This window comes from Neomonachus schauinslandi, chromosome 6, assembly GCF_002201575.2.
Source record: "Neomonachus schauinslandi chromosome 6, ASM220157v2, whole genome shotgun sequence".
Lineage (NCBI taxonomy): Eukaryota > Metazoa > Chordata > Mammalia > Carnivora > Phocidae > Neomonachus > Neomonachus schauinslandi.
The window spans coordinates 81583269-81608782 of record NC_058408.1 but is presented as its reverse complement, the minus strand read 5'-3'; the positions used below and the strand labels follow the sequence as shown (position 1 = coordinate 81608782).

Sequence of the window (25514 nt, the reverse complement as noted above, 5' to 3'; positions counted from 1 at the left end):
TAATTACAAAGGTCTGCCAGATCTTAAAATACCAGAAGTTAAAATCAGCACACCTAAGACTTTGAAAACTTTAGTCTTCCTTAAAACGATAGCTGAACATAAAAGGAAATGCTGGTAAAGAAAGACATCTGCTTGTACAGTTAGCAATGTCCTAAAACGGGTTCCCTGGTAACAGAGGGAACCTGATTAGGACCATCTTTCTTCATCATCAGAACTCCCACAGATCTTTAACTGTAAAGGAATACAAACTATTACTCATATTTAAAATTTTTTACCATTGTTTCTTTTGCAGGAGCTTATAGGCAATAATTCTAAAAGAAAGTTGACACAATATTCCTATCAAGGTTACTGTAAATTGACAAGATGGTGAAATCAGCAGTTATCTCAAAGTTCAAAACTCCATTATTCAGATTTATCTATGCGCAAGGGATCTCCAAATGCATGTGAATCATACCGAGGAACAAACTGTCCCGGATCCTGAAATTATATATATCTAAAAAGACTCCTCACAGCTAGAGTGATCACTCTGTCAAAAAGGATGAAAGATACATTTTGATGAAAGCTCAATCGTCGTCTGCTAAAAACAGACCACCAGACTAGTCAGCTTAGCAAACTTTTCCTCAGCATCAAACTTGTACGCGGAGTCACGGGGCTGAGGAAAAAGACGACTCACCCGGATTCGTGATGTTGAGCAGTCTGCAGGAGTAAGGATCCTCCCTGTCTTCCACTGGCACGGCACAACCATGAGCACCTATTATGAACTTCACAAGCACACTGAAAGATGTGTTGGCATTAACATCAGATACTGATCTTCATTTTGTGCATACACGTTTCCTCACGCCCATTTCAAAGCTTTTACTTTGAGACACAGGTATTTATTAGGATTAATTCTAACTTTATTTTTCTAGCCTAGCAAAAGAGGAACAGACAAACTGAAAGTTGCCAACCACCAAGCGACGGATGTGTAAGCCCTCTGCTGTAGTACTGTGTTAAAGCAAGTATGAGTATGTTTTGCCTGGCTACCAGCAAATGCTCCTATCAATTAAAAACAAACTACAGTAAAGTCAGTTTCTCATGCCCCGACCTAAAACGTATCTGTATCTGCAATCTGCTTTATTTGCTTTCCTCTATTGTAGAAGGTATTCCTTTTGCTCCAGATTAGTCTTCGTATTCAAGAGGAGGTCCTCTCCTCTCCTACACCTCACCTGTAACCTGTGGCTCCTTCCCTACACGTTACAAACAAGATGAATTCCTGATACTAATTTCTATTTACCTAGCATCCCTTCCTTGTCTCCACCCTATCCTTTAGTGAAGTCCTACAAAGGAATGAACTAAAATTGTAGGCTCTAGTTTCTCATCTCCCACTCATTTTATGAAACAGAAATTTTAGCTTCAACACCCACCACTTATACTGAGATGTTTACCGCCAGTGTAACCACTGATTTGTTGCTAAATCCACAGACAACTTTTCAGCCCTTCAATCTGTGGTTCCATAGTGCTGGTCTCCTTACAGTGCTCTCTTCCCTCCACTATGTGGCTTGCTCAGTCACCTGCACTGGCTCTTCTTCGCCAAGTCTGTCCATTAGGGCAGATTTTAAAGCAGGGCTTTGCCCTTGGGTCTCTTCTCTCTCTTTCTGCCTGCTCTCCCTGGACAATATTTATTCTCAAGGCTTCTCCTACTGGCTTATGAGAGCCAACTGCTAAATTTTCAGGAATTCTGTGGACTGGTTATTAAGAACTGCCTTTATTAAATTACATAAACTTACAATGAAACACATTCCTTTAAAACAAAGAAAATACTCAAATTAATCATTTCTTAATTATTTCACTATTATCTATGCTCTTGGGGTTATATTTACCTATTATATCTGTGTGGTAGAAATAAAATGATGTGCTACTGCATATCTTTCCCAAGTCTGTGTTCAGAGATGCTGTATTAGTTGGCTGAAGTTGGTCATGGTGGGAATATTTGCACTATGGAAACTAGCAAACACTACAAATAAGGGTTTTATTGACTTTAAGAGATGGAGGGGGAAAAAAAGTAAATCGTTGGAGGAAAAGTCAATGAAGATTAAACTTAAAAAAGGATGTGTCTGCATAGATCAATGGAACAGAATAGACAGCCCAAAGATAAACCCACAATTATATGGTCAATTAATCTATGACAATGGAGGCAAGGATATCTAATGGGAAAAAGACAGTCTCTTCAACAAAGGGTGTTGGGAAAACTGGACAGCTACCTGCAAAAGAATGAAATGGGACCACTCTCTTACAACATAAACGAAAAGAAACTCAAAATGGATTAAAGACCTAACTCTGAGACCTAAATCCATAAAACTCCTAGAAGAGAACATAGGCAATAATTTCTCTGACATCAGCTGTAGAAACATTTTTCTAGGTGTGTCTCCTCAGGCAAGAGAAACAAAAGCAAAATTAAACTACTGGGACTACATCAAAATAAAAACCTTCTCCACAGCGAAGGAAACAATCAATAAAACTAAAAACAACCTATGGAATGGGAGAAGATATTTGCAAATGACATATCTGATAAGGAGATAATATCCAAAATATATAAAGAACTTATACAACTCAACATCAAAAAAACAAATAATCCAATTAGAAAATGGGCAGAAGACATGAATAGACATTTTTCTAAAGAAGACATACAGATGACCAACAGACAGATGAAACCATGTTCAACATCACTCATCATCACGGAAATGCAAATCAAAACCACAATGAGATACCACCTTACACTTGTTAGAATGGCTAATACCAAAAAGACAAGAAATAACAAGCGTTGGTTAGTATGTGGAGAAAAGGAAACTCTCATGCACTGCTGGTGGAAATGCAAACTGCTGTAGCCACTGTGGAAAACAGTATGGAGGTTCCTCAAAAAATTAAAAATAGAATTACCATATGATCCAGTAATTCCACTATTGGATATGTACCCAAAGAAAATGAAAACACTAATTCAAAAAGATATATGTACCCTGTACTTATTGCAACATTATTTATAGTAGGCAAGATATGGAAGCAACCGAAGTGTTCATCAACAGATGAATGGATAAAGATGTGGTGTATATATATATACAATGGAATATTACTCAACCATAAAAAATGAACTCTTGCCATTTGCAACAACACGCATGGATCTAGATAGAGAGTATAATGCTAAGTGAAATAATTCAGAAAAAGACATACCACATGATTTCACTTATATGTGGAATTTAAGAAATAAAATAAATGAACAATGAAAAAAATGAAATAAACCAAAAAACAGACTCTTTATAATTTAATTTTATATATTTATTTATTTATTTGTCAGAGAGAGAGAGAGAGAGAGAGCACACATAAGCAGGGAGAGCAGCAGGTAGAGGGAGAAGCAGGCTCCCTGCTAGGCAAGGAGCCCGAAGCAGGACTCGACCCCAGTACCCTGGGATCATGATCTGAGCTGAAGGCAGACGCTTAACTGACTGAGCCACTCAGGCGTCCCCAAAAAACAGACTCTTAAGTACAGAGAACAAACTGGTGGTGGCTAGACGGGAGGTGGGTGGGGGGATGGGTGAAACAGGTGAAGTGGATTGCGAGTACATTTATCTTGACAAGCACTGAGTAATGTAGAGAATTGCTGAATTACTATATTGTACACCTGAAACTAATGTAACACTATATGTTAATACTTGAATTAAAAATAAATAAAAATTAAAAGAAAAAAGTGATGTGTCTGTAGCCATTCCATTGTGAATAGTACAAAAAACTGAGGAACTATTCTTCCACTGTTCAAAACCTGTTACCTGATTCCAAAGAAGTCCCTGACTTTATTGACTAAAAGTAAAGTTCTGGCACATATCTCAGTTGTCTCTTTAGTTTTACTCTTTAACTTAAAGAAAACATTTATGTCCAAACTGCACTCCTTTGTCAACTGCAACATGGTTACAGATACAAAAGTCTAGAACAATGGGAGCATTCCATGAGAATCAGCTCGCTACATGGAATTTATAATAAAGAGTATCATGTATGTTATCATTTGTCAATTATGTGCTATACATCCTTTATATCAGTAAAACTTACAGTGAACACATACATACACACTACACGTAATTATTATGTTTCAGGGAACCAGCTGGTAACTGCCTGCAGGTACCACAAACTCAACATATCCACAGCAGAACTCCTTTCCCATGAAACCTGCTCTTCTCTTCTAGTGTTTTTTGCTCCTTGATTGATGAATTCATTATTCACCTACTTAGAAAGCTAGCAATCATCCTAGACTGCTCTTTCTCCTCTCCCTCCTCCCGTTTATTTACCTCATTTTCTTCTAAGGTCACGCTTTAGTTCAGCCCCTCAGCCACCTAACTGGGTCTCAGTAGTCCATGCCACTGTCCCCATGGCTGTTCTGCAGGGGCTGGCCACAGTCTGCCTCTGGGTTCGACGCCCTCCCTCTCTCTACCTCATAATCCCTGTCTCTCGGCCCCTCTTTCCTTCCCTAGCGCTTCATCTCACTCACCCACACCCTCCCCTGAACCCCCCCAGGGGTTCCAGTTACTTGGAACTGTTTGGAGTTTCCCAAACACTCCAGGCTGTTTTATATCTATTTATATGATAGCACATATAACATTTTATTACACTATTACATCTATTTCCCCCTATTAAACTTCAAGCTCCCATAAAGACTCAGACTATATGGCAACTATTTTTGGGGGGGGGGGGGGGATTTTTTTTTTTTTTAAAGATTTTATTTGTTAGAGAGAGAGCACAAGCAGGGAGAGCGGCAGGCAGAGCAGGCAGGCAGAGGGAGAAGCAGGCTCCCCGCTGAGCAAGGAGTATATGGCAACTATCTTTGTATTCTACCACATGCAGTACACTACTTGCTTGCAGAAGATACATAAGAGATACTTATGAAATTGGCAACTTATTAATTTTATTACAAAGGCTTTTAATTAAATAAGATCCTGGAAATATATGTGGAGTCTGGCTCCCTCGGTGAAATGCAAGATTTGAAAGTAAGCCACAGCCACAGAAATGCAAACATTTTCTTTTACTAATGGCCAATTAAGGCAGAATACCATTCATAAACAACTAGCATTTAGAATAAAAGTATAAACAGAAATGAGTAAGTTTACTTATTAAATTATTGCAGATATTTACCAAATTAGTTTTTTTTTTTTAAGATTTTATTTATTTATTTGACAGAGACAGAGACAGCAAGAGCAGGAACACAAGCAGGGGGAGTGGGAGAGGGAGAAGCAGGCTTCCCGTCGAGCAGGGAGCCCCATGTGGGGCTCGATCCCAGGACCCTAGGATCGTGACCTGAGCTGAAGGCAGATGCTTAATGACTGAGCCACCCAGGCGCCCACCAAATTAGTTTTTTTAAAGCCATCTTAAATACTCTTCCTAGATCCACAAAATTACTCTGCCCCAAGAAGTTGTTTTTGGCTAATACCTATTTTTACACAGGTATCCCATCATTTTTATAAAACAAATCACCAAGCTTCCTAAATTTAAAGCAGTAATACTATGATGGCAAATAAATTACTGGTGACTATCTGAATGTTAATTTTCCTCATGACATTTAGTCTGAGTCATTCCCTCAATAGTTGTTGAGTGCCTTACCCTGTGCCAAGTTAGGTTCTAAGTACTGGGAATACATTAGTGAAAAAGTTAAATTCCCGGGGTGCCTGGGTGGTTCAGTCAGTTGAGCATCCAACTCTTGGTTTTGGCTCAGGTCATGATCTCAGGTCGTGGGATCAAGCCCAGTGTTGGGCTCCACGCCCAGTGTGTGGAGCCTGCTTAAGATTCTCTCTCCCTCTCCCTCAGCCCCTCCCCCTGCTTACTCACGTTCTCTCTCTCAAAATAAAATCTTAAAAAAAAAAAAGTTAAAGTCCCTATGCTCATGAAACTATATTCTAGTGGGGAAAGACAACTTATAAATATAAAGCTAAATATAATAAACATGCCAGTTGGAAATAAGTATTATAAAGGAAAATAAAGTCAATAAGGGAGGACAGAGGGAAAAGGGGTTAGGTGCTATTTAATATAGGGCTGCCTCCTGCTAAGGTGACATCTAAACAGAGACCTGAAAAACGTGAGACTGTGAACCATGAGGATATCCAGTGGAAGAGTGATAAAGACAGGGGAGACAGTAAGTGCAAAGGCCCCGAGGCAGAAGCACATTTACTGCATGGAAGCACTAGTCCGTACACTAGCAGTATGGTTGTCAGTGTAGGGCAAGTAGATGTAGATAAGGTCAAAGACCACAGGAAAGACTTGGCATTTTACTCTGAGCTAAAGAGAAGTCAACGGAGGGGTGTGAGCAGAAAATGGACGTAATCTGACGAATTTTAAAAGCAGCACTCTGGCTGCTGCATGGAAAATAAAATATAGGGGAATAAAGGCAGAAGCAGGAAATCCAGATAGAGGCTTCTGCAAGACTCCAAGTGAGAGGTACTGTGGCCTGATGGGGAGAGGGTGGTGGTTCTGTTGGTACTGGTAAAGGGGTGGATCCTGGATATGACTTAAAGGTAGCACCAAGAAAACATGCTGATGGGTTGGATGAGAGACAGAAGAAATCAAGGTAACAATGTATTATAAATTTTTAAAACTTCCTATTTTCCTGGTGCCTCAACATCTCCTCACAAACAGGCTATGAGCACCCTCCTCAGGTGACCTGATACACCAGAGTGACAAGGCTGGTCCCTGCCACGAGATCCCCCTGTGGCCCTCCCCTGACTGACCTAGTGACACTCTAACACAACGAGGTCCCCTCATGCCTTCTGCTTGTATACTCCACCATGACCCTCAGTAAAGGCACGTGCCCACTGGGCCCCGCGCTCTGTCGGCTCCCCACCTGCTTGGTTGAGCCTGCTCCCTGGACTCTCCTCCTGTATGGCCGCCCCCTGTGTGGCATACTGTGCCTCCCTCTCTAGGACTTGTGAGTATAATAAATCTAATTTCGGGACACCTGGGTGGCTCAGTCGGTTAAGCGTCTGCCTTCGGCTCAGGTCATGATCCCAGGGTCCTAGGATCAAGCCCCGCATCGGGCTCCCTGCTCAGCAGGAAGCCTGCTTCTGCCTCTCCCACTCCCCCTGCTTGTGTTCCCTCTCTCGCTGTGTCTCTCTCTGTCAAATAAATAAATCGAATCTTTAAAAAAAAAAAAAAATCTAATTTCATATGCCTCTCCCAGTGTCACTTCTGTGACCATGCTGGAGAGATCCTTAAAGACCCAAAAGGGGGACTTACGCCCTCATTTATAACATAGTCACCAGGATTTTCTGTCTGAACAACTGGTGGAGAGGGCTCATTATTTTCCGAGACAGGAAAGGCTACCTAGGAAGTGCAGGTTTTGGAGGAGGTTCTGACAGCAGTGATGAGGTCATGACCTGAGCTGAAATCAAGGGTTGGACACTTAACCAACTGAGCCACCCAGGTGCCCCTAGAATAGTAATTCTTAAAGGGTTCTAGTCCAGAATAGGTCTCTGCTTAGACATGTTTGTGTCTAAATATGCTTTTCACTAACTTTTCACTGAGGCCTTTCATTTGCTGGGTAATAGGTACTATTATCACTGAGCTCATGAACTAAAGAAATCTGTCTTGAAAAGGAATGAAAGCCACTATGAATAAGATAGGAAATCTATAAATGTTCACTACTTATGACAAGAAAATTCTGTAATTGTATAGCTACTCAGTCCCAAACATGCCAGTTTAATGCAATCCTGAGAGGGCCATCTAGAACTGCTCATCACCGGAGTGTCCTCACATAACTAAAAGTTCAACCTCCCATGCTTCTCTTCCCTAGCCCCTCACTATGTAATCTTCAGAGGCTGGTCTCACTGAGAAGACTAAGGCCCTGGGCTCTTAACCAATAACTGAGCCATTTAATATCAACATAAGATGTGCTACCAAAGCTCAGTCCTTGAAGGGCAGTCAGGAAAAAGAGCTACACACAGTGTGTACTTAAAAAAAATACATAGAACAGAAAAAATTCAGTGTGCCTCTGTGAAGTTAGTGAAAAGCATATTTAGACACAAACATGTCTAAGCAGAGACCTATTCTGGACTAGAACCCTTTAAGAATTACTATTCTAGGGGCACCTGGGTGGCTCAGTTGGTTAAGTGTCCAACCCTTGATTTCAGCTCAGGTCATGACCTCAGGGTTGTGAGATCCAGCCCTGCACTGGGCTCCAAGCTGGGCGTGGAACCTGCTTAAGATTCTCTCTCCCTCTCCCTCTGCCCCTCCCCCCGCTCACTCTTGCTCTCTCTCTCAAAAAAAAAAAGGAATTACTATTCTAAATCAAAGCAAAAACAAAACAAACTAGGTATCTATAAATACTAATATGTTAACCAATGAATATATTCTCCCCTAACTACCTTTCAGCTAAGAACCTTGGTTAAATTTACTTTTGTGACTCAACTATGTGGAGGGAAAGCAAAATGAAATAGCCATTTCTCCCAGGAAGAGAGGCCACATGCCTAAATTAACACCTCTGACTCTCCCAAAAGAGGTTTTTCAGAACTTTTACTCAGTTAATCAGGCAGGTGCCAACTAAGAAAACCTACCGTTGACTTAATGACGGATGTTGTATTAAATGCTTCAGCCAGGTGCTTCTTATCACATTTCGAAGTTCATGGTTATTGCGAGCTGACAACACACCAACTACCACATCATAATGATGAGATTTCCACTGAGGAAATAAGGCCAATTGATCTAGAAATAAGCAACAATAAATTAGAAACGTCATGTCTCAATTACTGTTCAATATGTAACATAAAAATGTTTATTACAAAATAATACATGTTCATGTGTATAGAAAATACAAAGAAATACAAAGAAAAAATATTTTAAAAATCACCCACAGATGTACCATCCAGATAACCACTGCTAACATTTTTGGCATAGAGTCTTTTTGTCTTCCCCACATATGTATATATTTATGCTCACATAAGTACATAAATTCTTCAAAACTAACAAGATGTTTATGGTGAGAATGAGCTTGAAAAGGCAGCACGGCATAAACCATGCAATAGTAGGCAGTATGAGTCCATTAGGCCATGAGCAGAATCCTGGTTCCTTTTATGACCTATAGAAGTTCTTTAACTTCTCTCTTTTTTTTTAACTAAAGATTTAAAAAGAAATTTTAAGTAATCTCTATCCCCAACATGGGGCTTGAACCCTGAGAACCCTGAACCCTGAGATCAAGAGTCTCATGCTCTACTGACTGAGCCAGCCACCCTGAAAAGTTAACTTCTTGAGCCTCAGTTTCCTAAACTACAAATGGGTATAGTAACACTTCTCATAGAAGTGGCCGTTGTAAAAATGAGATAATGTGTATAAAGGTCCCAGTTTGATACCAAAATAGTAGGCACTCACTGGCAACCAACAGCAACTATAACCACCACACAAATATGTGCTTTCAAAGGCGAAGGCCTACATTAACATTATAGGGGGCACCTGGGTGGCTCGGTTGAGCGGCCAACTCTTGATTTCAGCTCAGGTCATGATTTCAGGGTCGTGAGATCGAGCCCCATGTTGGGCTCTGTGCTGGGCATGGAGCCTGCTTGGGATTCTCTTTCTTCCTCTCCCTCTGCACCCCCCACTCCAGCTCTTGCTCTTTCTCTTAAAAAAAAAATCAGTAAGATTGGGAAATAAAGCTGAAAGACTACTATGCTAGAAAGTACCAGAACCCTGATTAATACCAATAAATTCTACAGCCGGCAAACCTCGCATCACTTATTAAATATCCCAAAGAATGAAAGAGGGAAGCAACATTTCCAGGGAGGTGGACACACACACACACACACACACACAAATAAATCAAGTGACAACTCATATGAATGGCTCATTTTTTACTGCCATAAGGTCTAATGGGCAGGATTACATTTAAAAAAAATTTGTCCTTAGAAGACAGAAGGGAAAGATACTTTGTTTTCTATCACCAGTTTCAAAGCTGGAGTGCTACAAGCTTATATACAGCTCTGATGAGGGGCCCCTTTCACCTCTTTCTCCAACCATGGGAACTGATCCAAAATGTTTCCAAAAATAAATAACTGAAGGCCAGAGATCTTTACTACATTAAGTGCAATCCTTTTATATGCCATAGGATCCATGTATTCAGCCAATAGACAACAAAAATATGTTGATATTTTTTCAAAGGACCAATTAAAATAATAAAAAGAAAATCTGGGAGACAGAGTCTTCTAATAGGATACCTGAAGGATATTACATTGTAACAATTCTAGGAAAATATGAATTTTGGTGTAGATACCTTATTTTCCACAACAGACACGTTTCTTTTTTTTTTTTTTTTTTTTTAAAGATTTTTATTTATTTATTTGAGAGAGAGAGAATGATAGACAGAGAGCATGAGAGGGAGGAGGGTCAGAGGGAGAAGCAGACTCCCTGCCGAGCAGGGAGCCCGATGCGGGACTCGATCCCGGGACTCCAGGATCATGACCTGAGCCGAAGGCAGTTGCTTAACCAACTGAGCCACCCAGGCGCCTCACAACAGACACGTTTCTAAAAAAAAAATTTAACCTAAATGAAGTAGAGATGTTATTTTAGCCTACTGTGAATCCTGTACTAAAACAAATTCTTCTTTAAAGGCAGGAATTTATCTTTTGTTGTTGTTGTTATTTATTTTAGAGAGAGAGAGAGAGAGAGCACAAGTGGGAGGGGAAGGGAGAGGGAGAGAGAATCCCAAGCAGACTCCCCGCTGAGTGGGGGCTTGATCCCAGGGCTGTGAGATCATGACCTGAGCTGAAACCAAGAGCTGACCACCTAACCGACGGTGCCACCCAGGCGGTCATAAATTCCCTAGGCAGGAATTTATCTTTAATGTAAATCCAAATTTTCCTTGACTAAGCTTGCTTATAATAGACCATATTTATTGCACACCTATAAAGTACTAAATACTACGTATAGAGTATCAGTTTAATGCTTTGCATGTAGAGTATCATTTAATGCTCACAACCCTGAGAAGTAGGTGGGGTCAGGCTCCTTATTAAACAAGTAAGGAAAGAGGCAAAGAGAATTCAGTAACTTCCCCTAAGGCAAACAGCTAGATTTAATTCCTGGCAATTTAACTCCATTCTTCATTGTTCTATTAGCACCACAGCTCCTTCACTGTTCTATTAGCACCACAGCTCCATGTAGCTCATCTGAGACTAAATTCTGATCTTTTATTTGTAACACCAGTTCAGGACGGGGAATTAGTGATAAGCAGATCACTGGAAATGCTGGTTAGCACGTTAATTTTTTTAAACTCATGGCCCAGGAACATTTTTTTCTCAGACACACACAACTATACAATGAAAGTTGTACCTATTACTGGAACTAACTCTAAATGAGTCTGAATTTGGAGAATAATTTAAATGCTTATGTAAAATTGGCACTGATATCCCACTTCACCCCCACTTTTTCACAGAAAAATATTAATAGTAGGTACTTTTAGCAACAGGAATGAGGCAAATGTAGTAACCATACATATCGGACATTGATTCCAAAACCTGCATGATACCAGTAACAAGCTATTTAAATCCCTGTGCCTTAGTTTCCTAATAAAAACAAACAAACTGATATCAAAAAGTCTTCAGATAGTCTATTTCATCCATTTCAAAATGTCTTCTGGAACGATTAAAAGCTGTAGAAGAGCAAAATCACATTTAACCGAAATGCCTCATTTACCTGACATCATCAGAAAACAAGGTTGATGCACAAAAGGAAAATCATAAAATAACTAAAACAAACCATTAAGTGCCAAATATCACTGCCTAATTTTTGGTAGAAAATCAAAATAAACCTTTGAGAAATGGATTACATGAAACATAATTTAACTTGTTCTTGACTGACAAAGTCTTCATGAAAAATATCTGAAATCTATCCCTTTCTCATCATTAATTCTACCCACTGCTTCAATTCGGACTCCACTGGACCATGACAGGGATGTCCTAATGGTGAGCACTGAGAAATATGTGGAAGTGCTGAGTCACTATATGGTACACCTGAAACTAATACAACACTGTAGGTTAAGTACACTGGAATTAAAATATAATAATAAAAAAAGACAGTTGGGAAATTCTGAACACTAAATATTGGAAAGAATCATTAATTTTTCTAACTGTGATGACAGTTTTGTGGTTATGGTTTTTTAAAGTCTATCTCTAGAGATAATATACTAAGACATTTATGGAAATAATAACTTATCTGTGATTTGCTTCCAAATCATCCAGTGGGAAGAAGTGGGTAGGAGTGTTTACGAAAAACGGGAGTTGAAGGTGTATGGTAAGTACGTAATATTTGTTTATAATCTTATACTTTTGGTATGTTTAAAGATTTTCATAATAAAAACTTAAAATATGAGAAAAAAAATCCCAAGCCTATTCCAACGGTTTATCCCTGGTTTCTTCATCTCACTGCCAAACAAGATTTTTCTAAAACTTAATAAATAAATAATAAAGATAAAGATGACCATGTGGCATGTGAAAATCCCACGGCTTATGGTTGCAAACTACTTTTTGATCTCATTCCACTGCCAATCCTCTCTCTGCTTCTAATCCATGTCTAAGCAGCTTCTGAGGAACTGCTTTAGTTTACACGCATTTCTCCTTTTCTTGCAGTAGAGAAGTGCGTGGCAGATTTTGGCCTTTGAAAAAAATTTTCCTTCCAGATATACTGAAAAATAGGTTTCTAAAGACTCAACCAAAAAACTATTAGAAATAACAAACAAATTCAGTAAGGTTGCAGGATACAAAATCAATCTACAAAAATCAGTGGCACTTTAGACACTAATAATGAACTAGCAAAAAAAAAATTCAGAAACCAATCCTATTAACAACTGAATCAAAAAGAATAAATTACCTAGGAATAAATTTAACCAAGGAGGTGAAAGAGCTGTACACTGGAAGCTGTAAGACACTGATGAAAGAAACTGAAGAAGACACAAATAAATGGAATGATATTCTGTGCTCACGGGTTGGAAGAATATTTTTTAAACGTCCATACTACCCAAAGCAATGTACAGATTCAATGCAATGCCTATCAAAATTCTAGTGGCATTTTTCACAGAAATACAGCAAACAACTCTAACATTTGTATGAAACCACAAAAGACCTTAAATAGCCACAGCAATCTCAGGAAAGAACAAAACAGGAGGGCATTGTGAAGCATAAGCTGTTCTATCATCATCTAAGAGGGATGATTACAGCAATACAGGCCTACCTCAAGAAACAAGAAAAATCTCAAATAATCTAACCTTATGCCTAAAGAAGCTAGAGGAAGAACAAAACCCAGATGTAAAAATTCTCAACAAAATATCAGGAAACCGACAATACAATGATATATTTAAAAAAATCATTCACCACAGTCAAGTGGGATTTATTCTAGGGATGCAAAAGTGGTTCAGTATTTGCAAATCAAGCAACATGACTGAAAAGATACATGCACCCTTATGTTTACCCCAGCATTATTTACAGTAGCCAAGATATGTAAGTAGCCCAAGTGTCTATTGGTAGATGAATGGATAAAGAAGATGTGGTATATACACACAATGGACTATCACTTGACCATAAAAAAGAATGAAATCTTACCATTTGCAACAACATAAATGGACCAAGAGAGTACTATGCTAAGTGAAATAAGTCAGTTAGAGAAAGACAAATATGATTTCACTCATATGTGGAATCGAAGAAACAAATGATGAAACAAGGCAAAAAAAAAAAAAGAGAGAGAGACAAACAAAAAAGCAGACTCTTAAATAAACAGAAAAACTTGGTGGTTGCCAGAAGGGAGGTAGGTGGGGTCATAGGTGAAAAAAATGAAAAGAAAAAACAAACAAACAAAAAACAACAACAACAAAAAAACACCAACCAAAAAACTGGAGGCATTATGCTCCCTGGTTTCAAACTATATTACAAGGATATGGTAATTAAAACAGCATAGTTTTGGCATAAAAACTGACACACAGATCAATGGAATAGAAAAGAGCCCAGAAATAAACCCACAATTATATGGTCAATTAACCTATGACAAAGGAGACAAGAATACACAATGGGGAAAGAATAGTCTCTTCAACAGATGATGTTGGTACTACACTTGATCTTAGCTAAAAGGCCGAGAAGCGTTGGTGCTGGGAAAACTAGACAGCCATACGTAAAAGAATGAAACCAGACCACCAGCTTATACCATACACAAAAATCAACTTAAAATGGATCAAAGATTTGAACCTAAGACCTGACATCATAAAACTCCTAGAATAAAACATAGGGGGTAAGCTCCCTGACACTGGTTTTGGTGATGATTTTTTGGATTTGTCACCAGAAGCAAATGCAACAAAAGCAAAAATAAATAAGCAGCACTACATCAAACTAAAAAGCTTCTGCACAGCAAAGGAAACCATCAACAAAATGAAAAGATAACCTATAAATGGGATAAAATATTTGCAAATCATGTATCTGATAAGGGATTAATACTGAAAATATATTTAAAAAAAACTCTTACAATTCAATAGCAAAAAACCAAGCAATCCAATTAAAAAATAGGCAGCGGATCTGAATAGACATGTTTCCAAAGACAACATACAGATGACCAACAGGTACAGTCAACATCACTCATCATCAGGAAAATGCAAATCAAAACCACAATGTGAGATCACCTCACACCTGTCAGAATGGCTAGTATCAAAAAGATAAGAAACAACAAGTGTTGGTAGAAAAGTGTAGAAAAAGGAAGGCTTGTGCACTTTTGGTGGGACTATAAGTCGCTGTAGCCCCTGTAATAAACACTATGGAGGTTCCTCAGAAACTTAAAACTAGAACTACCACATGATCCAGCAATTCCACTTCCGGGTATTTATTCGAAGGAAATGAAAACATTGGAGAAGATATTTGCACACCCTGTTCATTGCAGCGCTATTTACAATAGCCAAGACATGGAAATAACCTAAGTGTTCACTGACAGATGAACAAAGAAAACGTGTTATAGACAAATACAATGGAATATTATTTGCCATAAAAGAGAAGGAAATTTCTTGCCATTTCTGACAACATGGATAGACCTTGAGGATGTTATGCTAAGTGAACCAAGTCAGACAGAGAAAGACAAATATGATACAGTCTCACTTTTTTTTTTTTAAGATTTTATTTTTATTTTATTTGGGAGAGAGAATGAGAAAGAGAGAGCACGAGAGGGAGGAGGGTCAGAGGGAGAAGCAGACTCCCCGCTGAGCAGGGAGCCTGATGCGGGACTCGATCCCGGGACTCCTGGATCATGACCTGAGCCGAAGGCAGTCGCTTAACCAACTGAGCCACCCAGGTGCCCATCACTTTTTTTTTTTAAAGGAGATTATTCTTTATTTTTCTTAGAAATTCCGTGAACATTTATTTTATTTTTTTAAAGATTTTATTTATTTATTTGACAGAAAGAGACACAGCGAGAGAGGGAACACAAGCAGGGGGAGTGGGAGTGGGAGAGGGAGAAGCAGGCTCCCCGCTGAGCAGGGAGCCTGATACGGGGCTCGACCCAGGACCCCGGGATCATGACCTGAGCCGAAGGCAGACGCTTAACGACTGAGGCACTCAGGCGCCCCTACAGTCTCACTTTTATGTAGAATCTAAACAAAACAAAACACCGAACTCATAGAGAACAGACTGGTGGTTGCCAGAGGTGAGGGGTGACATGTGGGCAAAATGGGTGAAGGGGGTCAAAAAGTACAGACTTCCAGTTAAAATAAAGAAGTCATGGGGATGTAATGTACAACTTGGTGGCTATAGTGAATAACGCTGTAATGCATATTTGAAAGTTGTTAAGAGATCTCAAAAGTTCTCATCACAAGAAAAAAATTATAACTACGTTAGATCGTGTTCATTTTTACAATATGTACATATATTGAATCAATGTCATACACGTGAAACTCATGTAATAGGTCAATTATATCTCAGTTAAAAAAACAGGTTTCTTGGGGTGCCTGGGTGGCTCAGTCAGTTAAGCGACTGCCTTCGGCTCGGGTCATGATCCCAGGGTCCTGGGATGGAGCCCTATGTCGGGCTCCCTGCTCCGCGGGGAGCCTGTTTCTCCTTCTCCCTCTGCCTGCCTCTCTGCCTACTTGTGCTCTCTCTCTGTCAAATAAATAAATTATTTAAAAAAAAAAACAAAACAGGTTTCTTCTACCATGTACCAGCAATGTAAATCAGTCCAATAGACTTGTGAGTACTGCGTTACGCGGTACAAAACCCAGGGGGTGGGTGCTCAATGAACGCTTGTACAAGAATGCCCACGTTCCTAGTGCCCCAACCGGCCTTTGCCTGTATACTTTCAGCACCCTTTGCTACACGTTGCTAGTACAGGGGACCTACTTTGATTCTGGCATCTGGAGACAGCAAAGAAAGAAATGAACAGCTAAGAAGTAAACATGCTACAAAAAGACACAAAGATAATTCACAGATAAAATGCAAATAGCCAACCAACCTATGAAAAAATACTCAGTTTCATTAGGAATCAAGTTTGAATTAGAGCAGTAAGGTACCAGGCTTCTGCTACATTCAAACTGACAAATATCTTCTTAAATAATACTCCAATCATTGGTATTGCAAGGAAATGTGGAGAGCTATTTTAAGGAAATGGCTCCTCTCCTACGTTGCTGCTGGAATGGAATTTGGTAGTCTTCTATGGGACAATTTGCCAATACACATCAACTACCTCAGATAATTTTTTTTTTTTTTAAGAAGGCTCCATGCCCAGAGTGGAGGCCAACACGGACGGGGCGTGAACTCACGACTCTGAGATCAAGACCTGAGTTGAGATCGGGAGTCAGACACTTAACCGACTGAGCCACCCAGGCTCCCCAGAACTGTATAACTTCTATCCAGCAATTCCATGTCTAAGAACTTATTCTAAAGAAATAATCAGGGCACCTGAGTGGCTCAGTTGGTTAAGCATCTGCCTTCGGCTCAGGTCATGATCCTGGGGTCCTGGGATCAAGCCCCACGTCGGGCTTTTTGCTCAGCAGGGAGCCTGCCTCTCCTCTCCCTCCACCTTCCCCTCTGTCTGCCACTCTGCCTACTTGTGCTATCAAATAAATAAATAAACTCTTTAAAAAATAAAAGAAATAATCAGTGATGTACTAAAAGATCTCTATTCATCACAATGTCATTTATTAATAGTGAAAAACTGCAAAAATCCAGGAATGCAGAAATAAAGCATTAGTTAAATTATGGTGTATCTATATGTAGCCATAGAGTTATATTGTTATTCACCACATTAAGATCAGCAGACTATAAGAACAATGTACATACTGTGTGGTTCCATTTATATAAAGTACCAACAGGCAAATCTCTGCCATTTAAGATCAGGATAGTGGTTACCACTCCTGGCAGTGATGGAAGAGAGCATGAAGGGAGCTTGCTTCTGAGGTGCAGGATTAGTTGGGTATATTCAGTTTGTGAAAATATATCAAGCTATACATTTACAGGCCCTTTTCTGAATGTATATTATACATCAATACAATTTTTTAAAAATATAGATAATTTTCCCTGTTTTTAAAAATAATTTCAAATTTTTCTACAAAGAACTTGTTTTACTTTTATAAGAAAAAATTTGTATCCTAAGGTCATCATGGAATGTGAATAGACGATATATAGGTGACAAATTCATTCATACTTTCCCAGTTTTATTCTCTTGATTCATTCCTTCAAATTACTAAGCACCTATGTTCACTGTTCTAGATGGTAGATATAGAGCAATAAACAAAAAACAAATTTTCATGCCAGGAATAATTAAAACCCCACACAAGCTCCCTGAGGACAACAGCATTCTATTCTCTAATATGTAATGTATCCTGAGGGTCTGGCAACCTGTGAGGCTCTGTACTTAGAGCGGACATCCAAAAATTTATTCAAGACCAAGGGAGGTTGATTTCAAAACTGATTGTTCAAAATAGGCCCAAGGATTCTTAAAAATCAGACCAAAATTTCCACTCTCACATGCATGCTCTCACATCAATCACAAATTAGCAGAAATCTTAGAAATGAGGGAAACATATAACTTCATGACAGATCTACTGATAAGGACAATCATCACATACACTACTAGTATGCTCTCGCCAATCTCAAAAACCTCCCCAAATACCTCACTAGCCTACGCACCAGCCACCACTATCCTATTCCTCCTCTCTAAAATTCATGGAGTGTTTACTATGAATCAGGCACTTTTCTGGGTGTTGTATTGTATCTTATATCCAATGAGATCATCATTTTATAAATAAGGAAACCAAAGCACAGAGACAAGATTAACATACTGGGATAATTTTGGATGAACTGGCCCTAGGCAAAATTGTAAAGCAAGCTCAGTTTGTCTTTGGCCTTCTCCTTGCTCCCTGTCTGTTTCAGTTCAACAGACTAGGAGGATCTCAGAGCAGGGGACTCCACATCTAGCTCGCTCGATACCTAGCGCTCTAGGCATTTATTGAATGGATATGCTTCTTTCCTTTCCCTTTGGTTTCCTTCTCTCCAAATATCCTAGAAAGAGAAGACGTCTTTGGTCTCATTCTTTTTCCAAATTTACTGTTTATGTAATTCCTGCTAAGGTATTACCCAAAACGAGTATCTTATATTAGATATATCCTCTATATTCTCCAGTCTAGTGTCCCTGTCTCCACTCTCCTCATTCACCCACAGATTTCAAGAGACCTGCTTCCTCTTCACCAGTTGCTCTCCTGGACCGTATTTCGGCCGTTTTCTTTCTTTTTTTTTTTTTAAAGATTTTATTTATTTATTTGAGAGAGAGAATGAGATAGAGAGAGCATGAGAAGGGGGAGGGTCAGAGGGAGAAGCAGGCTCCCCGCCGAGCAGGGAGCCCGATGCGGGACTCGATCCTGGGACTCCAGGATCATGACCTGAGCGGAAGGCAGTCGCTTAACCAACTGAGCCACCCAGGCGCCCCTCGGCCGTTTTCTACATTAGAAAAGCGCCAGGTGCAGACAGGACTCCTGCACTTCATTCAGGTCCCTCCTTAGAGGGGCCTCCCCTGACTTCTCTATTTAGACCAGCAGCACACCATTCTCTGTCCTCTTACACTGCTTTCATTTTGTCATCTCGCCTATCACTATCCCCTAGGATATTAAATAATTATTTTCTCCATTCTGTCTTCCCTTCTAAATTGTAAACTGCATGACAGCAGGGACGTGATCTGGATTACTGTTGTAACTCTACAGCTACAACAGGAGCGGGCACAGAGTAGGCTCTCAAAGATTTGCTGAATCCACTACAAGTCAGAGGGACTTGTATTTTTTAATATTCAGGGAAGGTAAGTCTCCCTTTAAAAAAAATAATGTCACAACTTAATAAGCCAGAAGACAAAGAGGCAGACAAGAGAACAAAAAGAAATCTTAAAAGATTCATTCAAGGGAAGAAAACTTAACAAAATCTTGGGTTTTCTCTCTCACTTTAGGCTGAAGGTATAAGGGTAGAAATGTAAAAGTGCCCAAATGTTTTAGTTTGAACATGGTGGTAACACAATGGGAAAAGGAGCTGCAGGGAATTTTGGCCATCGATATGCTTCTACTGTTCTTAGTTTTGAAAAGTGAAAGTTAGGAGTCTGCCAGGTTTCATTTAGATTAAAATACCTAATTTATCATCTAGCCAGATGCACACTATCCACCTAAGTCAAAGTTAATTTTTGTAACTAGTTACTGATTTCTTCACCTATAGCCTGATCCTCTTCATGGCCTACTTCCCAGGCTCCTTAATCTAGCTCAGGTTAACTTGATGGCAGATAGGGGCATCATCCAAACACTATGGGGATAGGAAAAACTTCACTGAAACTAAGAAATTGCCTACGAAGTTTTAAGCCTGACGGCAAAGAGGTTTTGCTTGTTTAGTCAACCTCAAAAGGCAATTACAGGTCATAAATATCCTAAGAATGCTCTGCAAGTAAATTCTAGTAGTGCTCACTCATCGCACAAAAAAGGAAAGAAAGCTGTAAAACACAAATCTAACAGATGTTACAAAGCATTTTATATCCATCGCAGTCTTTCCTCAGCTCAGTTTACAAAAACCTAAGAAACAAAACCTTAAAAAAAAAAAAGGCCCCAAATCCTAACCTGTTAACAGGTTAAATGCTCCATAACCACTGTATTTTCATTAAATAAATTAAACAGTATTTTAATTCTATTCAGGTCACACAAATAACCTTTTCAAAGATCTTGTGGTTTGTCTAATAGGAAAAGATTCTAAGAGATTGTTACCAGTATAAAAACCCCCAATTATAACAATGAGATTGCTTTGCGGATTGCCGAATTAGTTTCCTTGCTTCCTACCTAAAAAGTAAGGCACAGACCCATCTCAGAATTGCAAATATTCAATCCTAATTTTGAAAACTTTTGGATAAGAAAACAGCTGTTCTGGGGAGAAGTGGGAGGAAAAAAACTCCCCGAGTAGTTAGAACACAAAACAACTATTACCTCATTTTTAAAACAGCCTTCTAGGTTTCTTTATATGTCCTAGGGCAAGCCCTTAAAAAAGAAGACAAGAAAAAAGGGGAAACCCATTAAGAAAAAGGAGTGGTAGAACCCATTAACAACAACAAAAACATCCGCTGGGTACCTACTATGGACAAAGCATTCTATCAGGCGGTGAAATGAACAAGAACAAAGATCTCATTCCCATGAGAGTGTAAGTTTTAGAACAAGTGGATAGGATCGTTAGAGAATTTTATGTTTTCACGTACACTTCATTAGTAGGCTTCGCAAGCCAAACTCACAGGAACAACTCCCCTCGTAGCCATGCCCTATTTCATGTCCAGATTTGTTTAACCGACTTACATCATAGTTTCCAAAGAAAACAAAATGCAGTATATTCTTAAAGCAAAGTTATCCTTAAAAGCAAAACCCAGCCTTTTCAAACACGCACAGGCATTGCCCACGGCACTAAGACCTCCAAGTCTTGACCGAGTAAGACCAACAGCTTGGGAAGGAGGCAGGCGGACGGGCAGCCGGAGCCCGGGTGCACGCAGGGGCCGCCCGTGGCTGAAGGACACAAGGTTTGGCTCCCAGGGCCAGCGGGCAAGCGCCGGACAAGTCGGACCAGGCCTGGGGGACAGACGAAGGACTCGCGGTGGCGGGCACCGCTCTCGTGCCCATAAAGGAAGAAAGCAGGAGGTGAGAAGCGGCGGGGACACCAAACGGGAAAAGCGCCCTCGAGTTTGCCCGATTTAACGCCCCGTTGATGAAAAGGGCCATTTGTCTCGCCTGGGGACGGTCGCGTTCGGCCCGTTCCCCACTTCGGGACTCCGCGGAGGAAGCCGCCCGGGGGCTCGGAGGCGGCCTCCCGCCCCTCACGGCCTCCTGGCCCTCCCGGCCCCAGGACCTCACCTGCCGGGCCGGCTCCGGAGGCGCGGGCGGGCGGCGGGGAGCGCAGCCGCAGCCAGAGGTGCAGCGCGGCTCCGAGCACACACGGGCACAGCAGCACCAGCCAGTTTCGCATTGGCCGCCCCCGCCGGCTCCACCTCGCGCCCCTGTCGCGCGCCGGGCTCTCCCGCGTCCCGGCGGAGAGGGAGGGGACCCGCGAAGAGGAAGGCCGAGGGGCGGCGGCCGACGCACGCGCGACCACTCTGGGCACGCCTGCCCTCGCGCCCGCTGCCGTCCAGACCCCCCTTGGTTCCCGGCCCCGCGCCTCAGGTTCCTCCAACGGCGGGCGGCGGCGCCTCAGCCGGCCAGACCCCGCCCCCTCCGCTTGGCCTTCCCCGGCCCCGCCCACCTCTCCCCTCACACTCGCCCTGCCCCCTTCCCTCGCGTCCCCTTCCTTCGCGTCCCCTCCCGCGCCCGCAGGCCAACCGGGAGCTGAAGTCCTGCTCTGGGCCTACGCGGGGGGCGCACCGCCGTGGTCCTGAGGTTCGGAAACCACATTTCCCATGATCGCATGCCCTTGCTCGCGTCACTCGGCGGTCGCGGAGGCGAAGCGCGGAGCCCCACGTGGAGCGTGCGCGTCCCTTCTCGACGCCTACTGCCCCCCGATGGCCGAAGGGCGGCGGTGCCCGGCGGCCGGTGCTCAGGGGCCGGCACAACCCTGGAAGGGAAACAGCTGAGGCGAAGAGTGCCCGTCGCCTCTGATTTAAAGGAGATCAGCGTGGTGCTTGTTTTAAGCCACGCAGAGCTCGGTTATGCGAATGCTGGCCTTGCCTGGGAGGCGGGATCCTGCTGCTGTCTCCTTGGCCCGAAGAGCGGGCCCAGGCCGTCCGAAGCGTGTCTTCAGCGGTGAATAAGCCCTCAAGTATTAGTTCTGGTGCACCGTGTACCCGGCTCCCTGCCCAGCTTTGTTCTCTGGGCGCTCAGGATAAGAGCGCACCCAGGGGGTCGAGCTGTGGGGTACGACGACGACCGACCGGCCGAGGGTACAACCACATACCCCCGATTCAGACGGGGAGAGCAAGGTGACACCTCCTATAGGACGGAGCCGTGACAAGGAGGACGCGGGCTGTGCGGGATCGGTGGGATTTGAGTACCCCTCCTCGGAGACCAGGTCCTGCCCGGAGTCCTGCAGCCCGGCCGGAGGCGCGAGGGCGCGGGTCGAGGCCGTGGGTGCCCGTGCTAAAAGGCGGAGGGAAGGATGAAAATGAACGCCAGGCCTATGGTGTTTTTTTTGTTTTTTGTTTTTTTTAAGTTTCCACAGTTGTGGCAACAGAAGGAACTATATCGTTGAGTAAAGTCTTGGTTGAAAGCCACAGAAAATCCATTTCAAACAAACTTAAGGGGAATAAGCGAATTTATTCAAGTAACTGAACAGTGCAGGAGAAGAGGTCTCGGGTACTGTCAATATGATAGTCTCATTGAGTGGCAATTTAATCTCAGCAAAACAACTGTCTATTAAAATTACTTTTTTTTTTTTAAAGTAGACTCCTTGCCCTACTTGGGGCTTGAACTCATGACCCTGAGATTAAGGGTCACAGGCTCTACCGACTGAGCCAGCCAGGCACCCTAAAATTACTTTTTTTTGGAATGTTTTGTAATGTCTCTACTCTTAATTTTAAAATCTTTTTTTTTTTATTTTTCAGAACCTCTATTCTTTTTTTTTTTTTAATTTTATTATGTTATGTTAGTCACCATACAATACATCGTTGGTTTTTGATGTGGTGATCCACGATCCATTGTTTTCGTATAACACCCAGTGCTCCATGCAGTACCTGCCCTCCTTAATACCCATCACCGGTCTAACCAATCCCCCCTCCCCTCTAAAACCCTGTTTGTTTCTCAGAGTCCATGGTCTCTCATGGTTCATCTCTCCCTCTAATTCCCACCCCCGTCATTTTTCCCTTCCTTCTCCTAGTGTCCTCCATGCTATTCCTTATGTTCCACAAATAAGTGAAACCGTATAATTGACTTTCTCTGCTTGACTTATTTAACTTAGCATAATCTCCTCCAGACCCATCCATGTTGATGTAAAAAAGTTGGGTAGTCATCTTTTCTGATGGCTGAGTAATATTCCACTGTATATATGGACCACATCGTCTTTATCCATTCATCTGTTGAAGGGCATCTCGGCTTTTTCCACAGTTTGGCTATTGCGGACATTGCTGCTATGAACATTGGGGTGCACATGGCCCTTCTTTTTCACTACATCTGTGTCTTTGGGGTAAATACCCAGTACTGCAATTGCTGGGTCATAGCTCTATTTTTAATTTTTTGAGGACCCTCCACACTGTTTTCCAAAGTGGCTGTACCAACTTGCATTCCCACCAACAGTGTAAGAGGGTTCCCCTTTCTCCACAACCTCTCCAACATTTGTTGTTTCTTTCCCTGTCCATTTTTGCCATTCTAACTGGTGTAAGGTGGTATCTCAGTGTGGTTTTGATTTGGATTTCCCTGATGGCTAATGATGATGAGCATTTTTTCATGTGTCTGTTAGCCATTTGTATGTCTTCTTCAGAGAAGTGTCTTTTCGTATCTTCTGCCCACATTTTGACTTGATTATTTGTTTTTTGGGTGTTGAGTTTGAGAAGTTCTTTATAGATCTTGGATACCAGCCCTTTATCTGTAGTGTCATTTGCAAATATCTTCTCCCATTCTGTGGGTTGCCTCTTTGTTTTGTTGACTGTTTCCTTTGCTGTGCAGAAGCTTTTTATCTTGATGAAGTCCCAAAAGTTCATTTTTGCTTTTGTTTCACTAGCTTTTGGAGATGTATCTTGAAAGAAGTTGGGGTTACTGCCTATGTTCTCTTCTAGGATTTTGATGGATTCCTGTCTCACATTGAGGTCTTTCACCCACTTTGAGTTTATCTTTGTGAATGGTGTTAGAGAATGGTCAAGTTTCATTCTTCTGCATGTGGCTGTCCAATTTTCCCAGCACCATTTATTGAAGAGACTGTCTTTTTTCCATTGCATGTTTTTTCCTGCTTTGTCAAAGATTATTTGACCATAGAGTTGAGGGTCCATATCTGGGTTCTCTATTCTGTTCCATTGGTCTATATGTCTGTTTTTGTGCCAGTACCATGCTGTCTTGGTGATCACAGCTTTGTAATATAGCTTGAAATCGGGCAACGTGATGCCCCCAGCTTTGTTTTTCTTTTTCAACATTTCCTTGGCGATTCGGGGTCTTTTCTGATTCCATACAAATTTTAGGATTGTTTGTTCCAGCACTTTGAAAAATGTCATTGGAATTTTGATCGGGATGGCATTGAAGGTATAGATGGCTCTGGGTAGCATAGACATTTTAACAATGTTTATTCTTCCAATCCATGAGCATGGAATATTTTTCCATCTTTTTGTGTCTTCTTCAATTTCTTTCATGAGTGTTTTGTAGTTCCTAGAGTATAGATCCTTTACGTCTTTGGTTAGGTTTATTCTGAGGTATCTTATGGTTTTTGGTGCTATTGTAAATGGAATCGTTTCTCTAATTTCTCTTTCTACAGTTGCGTTGTTAGTGTATAAGAAAGCAACAGATTTCTGTGCATTGATTTTGTATCCTGCCACAGTACTGAATTGCTGGATGAGTTCTAGTAATTTGGGGGTGGAGTCTTTTGGGTTTTCCACGTAAAGCATCATGTCATCTGCGAAAAGAGAGAGTTTGACTTCTTCTTTGCCAATTTGAATACCTTTTATTTCTTTTTGTTGTCTGATTGCTGTTGCTAAGAGTTCTAGTACTATGTTGAACAATAGTGGCGAGAGTGGGCATCCTTGACGTGTTCCTGATCTTAAGGGAAAGGCTCTCAAGCTTTTCCCCATTGAGGATGATATTCGCTGTGGGTTTTTCATAGATGGATTTTATGAACTTGAGGAATGTTCCCTCTATCCCTATACTCTGGAGAGTTTTAATCAGGAAAGGATGTTGTATTTTGTCAAATGCCTTTTCTGCATCAATTGAGAGGACCATATGGTTCTTCTCCCTCCTCTTATTAATGTGTTCTATCACATTGATTGATTTGTGAATGTTGAACCACCCTTGCCTCCCGGGGACAAATTCCACTTGGTTGTGGTGGATGATCCTTTTAATGTATTGTTGGATCCTATTAGCTAGGATTTTAATATTCATCAGA

The 25514-nt window shown here is 41.3% G+C and overlaps 1 protein-coding gene across 1 annotated transcript in view; it reads right to left on the bottom strand.

The window, feature by feature from the left end:
• The window catches only part of B3GALNT2 (beta-1,3-N-acetylgalactosaminyltransferase 2), a 60479-nt gene extending 38774 nt beyond the window's left edge, over positions 1–21705 (bottom strand). Inside the window, exons 1-3 of the mRNA XM_021696162.2 lie at positions 21359–21705; positions 8559–8706; positions 674–774 (exon numbers count right to left, since the gene is read on the bottom strand). Of these exons, the coding sequence (XP_021551837.1) occupies positions 674–774; positions 8559–8706; positions 21359–21470 (361 nt within the window). The 5' untranslated portion in view covers positions 21471–21705. The remainder of the gene's footprint in view (positions 1–673; positions 775–8558; positions 8707–21358) is intronic.
• Between the last annotated feature and the right edge of the window lie 3809 nt (positions 21706–25514).